Source organism: Arachis ipaensis, chromosome B06 (genome assembly GCF_000816755.2).
Source record: "Arachis ipaensis cultivar K30076 chromosome B06, Araip1.1, whole genome shotgun sequence".
Lineage (NCBI taxonomy): Eukaryota > Viridiplantae > Streptophyta > Magnoliopsida > Fabales > Fabaceae > Arachis > Arachis ipaensis.
Genome location: NC_029790.2, coordinates 130,130,763 through 130,138,333, shown reverse-complemented (window position 1 = coordinate 130,138,333; position 7,571 = coordinate 130,130,763). Strand labels below are relative to the sequence as shown.

Genomic DNA, 7,571 nt, shown 5'->3' with positions numbered 1-7,571 from the left:
AAATTTCTTCTCATAAACGACCTTTTTAGTTTTTAGGGCCTCCTTTCTCTTCTCCTTTTTTTTCTGAATAGTATATTAGTATAAACCACATTTTAATAAAATAATTTAGTATATTTTTCAAACTTTAATGCATTATTATTAATAGATAATAGGTTACATTGATTTTTTTTTTTATCGAAGACATAGAGACTCGAATCCGCAACTTCTTATTTAAATATGGAGAGACTATACGAACTATTACTTCTTGACAGGTTACATTGATATTTATTTATGTAAAGTTTGTAAGGCATATTTGAGAACTTTTTCTTTTTAATATTGTATTACTAGAGGTGAAATCCTTTATCATGAACCAAATTGTGTGTTGAACACAACTATGGCCATTTACAAAACGTCAATGACGTTTTGTGTTTCTTCAATTAAAATAATATTTTTCTAACAAAACGTCAGCGACGTTTTGTGTTTTAATAATTAAAATAATATTTTTTTTATTACAAAACGTCAGTGACGTTTTGTTCTTTGATGATTAAAAAAAATTTTTTATTACAAAACGTTAGTAACGTTTTGTGCTACTACCACAACCCTGTAGAACACCAAAATCATCAAATATTTTTGTATTTCACATTAAAATTATCCATATATAAAAATTTTAGCCCATATTTGAATTTTGAGACTGCGTCAAAATATTGTTACTACTGTAATAACACATAATTCATTTTTTATAAACATTTTACATTGATAATATAATAAAATCAAATTATTTAATGAAATTTTAGTTATGGTCGTATGGATATTAATAATTATGACAACCCTCCATTTCTTTGTTGGTCTTCAAGATCTCCCTCCGCTCCTCAATGTGTCGGTGATCTTAATGATAAACCCCAACCCCAATCCCAGCCCTCTTTCTCCCTCCGCCGCCAATGTCTTCGATTCGAATCGACGCATCAAAGCAGCACTACACCACTACCTTCCTCGTAGTCGGTTACGCATTCTGCTCCAGTCTCCTCGCCATCATCAACAAGTACGCCATCACCGGAGGTCATACACACAAGGACGTTGATGAGCTACACGGAATGGAGTGGTGGTGATCCTGGGGGAGGATGAGAGTACTGGGGATAGTAGGGGTTGGTTTATTTGTTGGTAGCTAGTTATGTGTCTTCTTTTTTCTTTTATTTGCTCCACTTTAATGTGTTGAGCTTCCTTTGTTTCAAAAAAAAAAGGAAAGAAAATAGTTTATATCTTCTAACTTCACAATACATGATACTTACATCAAAGAAAACAATGTTGCGGTTGGCATATCGATCGTGCAAATCAATGCCATCGAAACGCTGAGGAAACTGCACATAACATGTCTTCTTTCCAAGAGCTGGATCCATCATGAAACACATGGCTTCTTTTAGAGCTTTGCTGTTATTGAAGTAATGATCACAATCGACGTTCAATAGATATGCGCCATTTGTCAAGACAGCAGAAACTCGAATCTACAATCACACAGGATGAACCATAGTTATATATGCTTATATACAATTGCTCAGAACATAGCATTCATATGATACCAAAACATGAAAGATGAAGAAAATACCAAAGCAATTTGCTGAAAGAGATAACAATAAAATACAGTCATCCAGATGGTAAAATATCATCTCCAAAAGCAGCCTTAGAAAATATGTACTTTTTTTTTATTTTGTCATGTATCTTTTTCCTTCTAACCTATCTAATGATTAAAACTTCACGAACATAAATGTCCATAAACCCAAATTATTTACTAAGAAAATGTAGGCATCAGGTGAAATCATTGATCAAAATTAATGTGAACATCAGACAAACCATTAAACAAATTAAATAAAATTCAGGGTAACGAACCAGAGCATTCATAGCTCCGGCTTTCTTGTGATGTTGGAAGCCTGGTCGCTTTTCACGAGAAACATAAACAAGTCTTGGTAGCTCATTTCCATCTGTATCAAGACCTCCACTATGACCCAAGAAGACCTACAAACAACAGACAGCATTAGTGTCAAAGCGCAACATACAAAATACTTATAAGAGAAAACAAAAAATACTATGTGCACACAAAATAGTCATCAAATCAGCTACTATGTATTTGTCTATATATACATGTGTTGTTGTTTTACACATTTTCAATGTATATTTTGTATTTCTATATGTATTCTATAAGAGTGGTTGATTTGAAGGCTATTTTTTTATGTACAAGTAGCATGGTTAAAATGGCAATACCTGAATCATTCCTGGATGATCCCTAGGATTATTTCCAGGCCAAGAAGTTCCATCCTGCATTGTCCATCCTTCTTCTGGTGTCTTTTGAGCTTTTGCGACAAGGGCATTGATCCGTATTTTAAATTCTTCATATTCTCTCTGTTTAGCAAAATGATAAATATTTTTAATTCACTATAAGATAAAAGATAAGTTTTGACAATGTGCTTTGTAGTTAACAAAGTTTTCAGTTGGTATGTTGTGTGTGTGGACAAATTAGGAGCGTTTAGCTGAAAATGGATCACAATTTGCATTCTCAAGAATAACCTTCATTGCGCGGCGCTCTTTTACAAAAGAGGGTTGAACCTTGTCCTTCAAGTAATCAATCTTCTGTGCAAAATAAAACTCTGGGGCTCTTGGCTCAATATTGTGCTTCTTGCAGAAGGGAACCCACTTCTTTGCAAACTCGGCTGTTTCTGAAAGGGCTTCAAAGGTCAACATAGCCGAACCATCATCTGATACATAGCAAGAAACCTTGTCGACAGGATAATCAACTGCGAGTATAGACAGAACAGTGTTTGCTGTTATGAGAGGAGGCTCTTTGAGAGGATCCACTGTACTAACAAACACATCCACCGGGGCCAATTGCGAAGGTTCTCCATCACGGTCATACCTAAACAAGTCAACCTAAGATTAGTAAAATAGCAAAACAAATATACTTAAAAATCAGATTCCAACCAAATATGTTAAAAAGTCAGATATCCTGACCTTAGAGCAAGCCTATCAAGGTATGTCTCGCGATTGATGGGAGACCATTTTGGAAACTGATCCAAGAGCCAGGATAAGGCAAACCAGATCTCACAAATAACTGATGTCAACCATAGAGGGTATGCATCCTTCACAGGATGAGTTGTACGATATTGCAAGAAGAAAGCCAGAATAATTAACCGGAGTATGATCACGACACGATAAGGAGTTATCTGAGATGAAGGAATAGGCACCACACGACTCAAAGGTTGTCTGGCATCATCAATCCTGTCATGAACAAAAACAATTAGCCTCAAAGAAATTGATAACTAGTGACTTTTATATGTAGTGGCTTACATTTGAAGTTCTTCTCCATTGGAACCAGTTCCTTCAATATCACCTTTCCCCTCATTGTATCTACTACCATTCACATGCACCACATTCTTCTCCTGCTTGAGTTTCCAACTTTCAACCCTTTCTTTCCAGTCAACATTTCCAAGACCATAAGAATTTAAGTCCTTTGATGGATCTACAATTCTTACTGGAACTGTAACAAGAAAGATATGATCAAGTAAGAATCCATAACAACCATGAAAATATAATATGGTATATCATCAGTTCAAGCCAAACCCACACCTGGTTGCCTTGGATCAACATATGGAAGTGAGTGAACCTTGTCAGATGGACCCAAAGGGCCTGATGTAGTTCGAACTGATTGCGTATCAGGTGTAGCAATCTCACTAGAAATCTGTACAAAAACTTGTTCAGTAAGTGATATTGCAAATGAAGTAGTATGAGAAGTTAACTAAACATTATTACTTCATGATTATGGAAATTGCTAATCATAGAAGCAAGAGCATGGAAATGCACAATATGAAGTAAGATCCAACCAGGGAAATAAGTTATTATAGTTAGAATCTAAAAATCCAAGTTTGATGCATTACTTGGTGTCGATGAGTCAACAGTGGAATTGGTTGTTCATGTCTTGAAGAGGAAGAGATGTCAGCATCTTCATCCCACTGCGGCCGTGCCTTGGGTTTTCCTTGGCCATAACTGAACTCATTCTCCAAATCATCAACATCATCCTCATCTTCATCTCCATCCACTCGAGGACTCCCTGAAATCCAAAGATGATTCTTTCAGTTCAATTCGAAGTTAAGACAAAGGATCATCAGAGTCCAAAACAGAAAAAAAGAAAACACATGCACAAAGTAAACTACCTTTGTGCCTTTTGTATCTAGTCTTGCACTGGGGGCAACACTGGTTCCCATCCTTTCGCTCGTATTCATAACAAGGACGACAAACTGGAAATGCACACTCATTGCAAGCAACAAAGACATCGCCGCTGTCTGTTAATCCAACAGTTTCACCACAAATTTGACAGATTTGTCCATTCAAATTCTTCAGGGGTTTAGGCTATAGAAAAAAAGGCATTTCACAAGTTGAATTACATCAGTAGAATTTAAACCAGATTAGCTTCATCAAACTCTTATAAACTGATAAACAAAACTAGTCATTTACCATCCAAAGGAAATGCTCAAGTAGGCCTAGTTAGAATCTTAGAATGGAAATTAGTTTGACTTCATTACAATCTTTATGATGTATAATAAGAAAAAAAGTTAAGTTCAATTCATTAACAATTAGCAATAATATAATATCACTATATAAGTACATAGATCTATAAGAAAAATATCCAATCTCAGATTATTTGATCTAAAGATGGTAACCTTTTAATTTCTCACTTCTAGAGTATCCAAATACTACATAGACTATTTCAGAGATACATATCTAAATCCTCACGAACTACACATAGATCCAATCCATGCCCTGAATATCACAAACACTAAAGTAATGCATCAAAGCAGAACTCCATGAAAAGAAACATATCAATAGCATCACATTCACATCAATCGCATTATGTGACTTTTGTAAAGTCAAAGCATAGGTAAGAATTGAAACCGACACATACTAACTTCGAAGTTAAGATATATACTTATCACAGTTATCAGTAACAATGAAAGGTTAAGAACTTAAGATACTCAGATCCATCGTTGAAAATAGCTATGTATGAATATATAATATAATATAAAAAGAAATACTAACGGCGGTTTCAGAATCGTGGCGAATTCGAACAAGCTCGTTCCTCTTATGCGAGCCAGCAACCATTCCAGCAGTTGCTTCCATGGTTTTTGCTTGTTTTGTATTGGCACAGATTTCAATGCCTTAAAAACTCTTAAAACGATATTAATGAGATTTTGAGACAGTGACACGAAAAGAAAGACGACGCCAAAAAGAGAATGAAGAAGCTTCGGCCACACTCAATGTCCCATCTTTCTCATTCTCTTTATTGAGTTACTTGTTTGCTTGCTTTCATTTCCAGCTATCAACATCATATTCATTCACTTCTCTCAGTTCTGTGATTGGCTATTTCTTATGCTGTGTCTGATTTTAATTACCATTTTTTAGTACGGTGGATAGGTTCTTTTTTACCGGATGCGTCGGTTCCCGGTAATCTAGAGAATCCTCTAAGGTCCAGCTGATTCCCTGGCTCAAGATTAAGAAAGTCTTTTGTTAGGTGCAGATGGGGCATGCAAATATTTATATGCCGATCGTTCTCTAGTTCCAATTAGGATTTGAAAAAAAAAATTGTTTCAAAAATTTGTAACTAAAAAAAAAAAATATGAGAGAGAAGTTTGAGTGATTTGGAACTTATAGTTAGTCATTTTAAAATAGTGAAACAAAACCAGACTAATTTTGTTTATTATACATAAAATTAACAGTTTTTCTTGTGCATTGTTAAAATTTTGTTGAGTTACTTATAATCCAAAATGATATTTGGTATGCATATGTTGAATAACTATTATACACATGGATTTCCAGTACCATATGTTGCATATAATTTTTAATTTGGTTGATGCATCACAATCAAATTCGGTTAACACTGAAAGAGACAATGAAGGGTGTATGATTATTTTTCCATACCATAAATATATATATTTTTGGGCACTAACCAGGCTGTCCCACGAAGTACCGGTTGCTGCCGGTTTGATTTCTGACCTGCTGTCGGTGCCACGTGAGTTAATTGCAAGTGTATCCTATTATTCATCATCAAATTACAACACTGCCATTTAAGTTTTCTATTTTTGCATGTTACGATGTGCGACAGTTATTTACTAACTAAACTCTATGGATAAACCGTTACAAATTGCAACCATAGACTTTTACTCACATTAAATTACCTGCAAAAGAATATATTCACTAAAAATTTTGTTACAAATATATTACCTTTAAGTGATCAAATTTATTACTCACACTAACGCGCACTAATTTGGGTTAGAAAATAGAAATATAATTCTAGAGCTATTGTTAATCATATTTTTTGATAAATTTTAGGGTTAATTATGATTTTGGTTTCTAACGTAGATGTCAAAAATTTATTTTGTCTTTGCCTTTTTTTTCGCTATAAAATAGTCCCAAAAATTTCAATTTATTTTAAAATCGTCCTTCGAACAAAAATATTCTTTCCTTTTTTTTCTCAAAATCAACCAAATGCAGAAGCTGAACCAGAACAGATGCAAAAGCATAACAGAAGCAACACCAATGACCAGAAGCAAAGAACAACAATGGAATCAAAAGAACAACAACAACAAAAGCAGCTACAAGCACAAGAACAACAACAACAAAAGAACAACAAGAACCCAGAACTCAGAAAAATACCCATAACTCAAAACTCAGAAAAAACAATGGATAATGGAATCAAAAGAACAACAAAAGAACAGAAATTAGAAGAATTGATAATCAGAACCAGAAGAAACCAGAAACCGGCGAAGAGCAGCGATGACCGGCGACCGAGCGAGGAGGAGGAGCAGAAACGGCGAGCGGCGCGCGACGTCCACCCTCGCGGATCTGCTACCATCAACGTCAAGCCAGGAAGAAAAGCAGCGACAAAATCTGGCGGTGAGATCCAGCGGAGACGACGAGGACTGAACGATGAGGAGCAGCAGCGGCGGCGGCGAGGACCCCTCCCCTTCCCTTCCTCCACTTCTTCCCGAACCCCTTCCCACCATTCTCCCTTCGCGTTTTCGCTTCCCCCTTTTCCCTTTACACGTTTTTTTTATTTTTTTATTTTTTTATTAAGGGTAATTTGGTAATAAAAATAAAAAAATTTGGTAAAAAAGACGATTTAGAAACAAATTGAAACTTTCGAGACCATTTTGTTACGAAAAAAAGGCTGAGAATGAAATAAATTTTTCACCTCTATATTAAGAACTAAAATCATACTTAACCCTAAATTTTAATATGATATTTTCATGCTTTGATAAATTAAAGTATTATATTGATGTTTTAAAATTCTTAGTAATTAACTGTATTTTAAATTTATTCATCTAGCTAAGTTGTTTGATATATTTTTTTTTAATTGGAATTGAAAAATTTAACTTTAAATTTGAAAAATAAACTTTAAAAAAATAGATAGATAACAACCCAAGCAAAAAAATGAAACTATGATACTAACACTCAAAAGTCGAAAATCTTATTGATGCCAAATTGATGTTCATATAATCATAACAAAAGAACATTTCTACTATATATATTGTTGATGTTGTTGTTACTTTATT

The 7,571-nt window shown here is 34.5% G+C and overlaps 1 protein-coding gene across 1 annotated transcript in view; it reads right to left on the bottom strand.

Moving 5' to 3' along the window:
• LOC107647628 (cellulose synthase A catalytic subunit 1 [UDP-forming]) overlaps positions 1-5,380 on the bottom strand; it is a gene marked incomplete in the record, with an annotated part of 10,845 nt that extends 5,465 nt beyond the window's left edge. Inside the window, 10 exon segments of the mRNA XM_016351694.2 lie at positions 1,266-1,478; positions 1,861-1,986; positions 2,233-2,370; positions 2,536-2,881; positions 2,977-3,243; positions 3,313-3,502; positions 3,592-3,703; positions 3,900-4,072; positions 4,176-4,371; positions 5,059-5,380. Of these exon segments, the coding sequence (XP_016207180.1) occupies positions 1,266-1,478; positions 1,861-1,986; positions 2,233-2,370; positions 2,536-2,881; positions 2,977-3,243; positions 3,313-3,502; positions 3,592-3,703; positions 3,900-4,072; positions 4,176-4,371; positions 5,059-5,139 (1,842 nt within the window).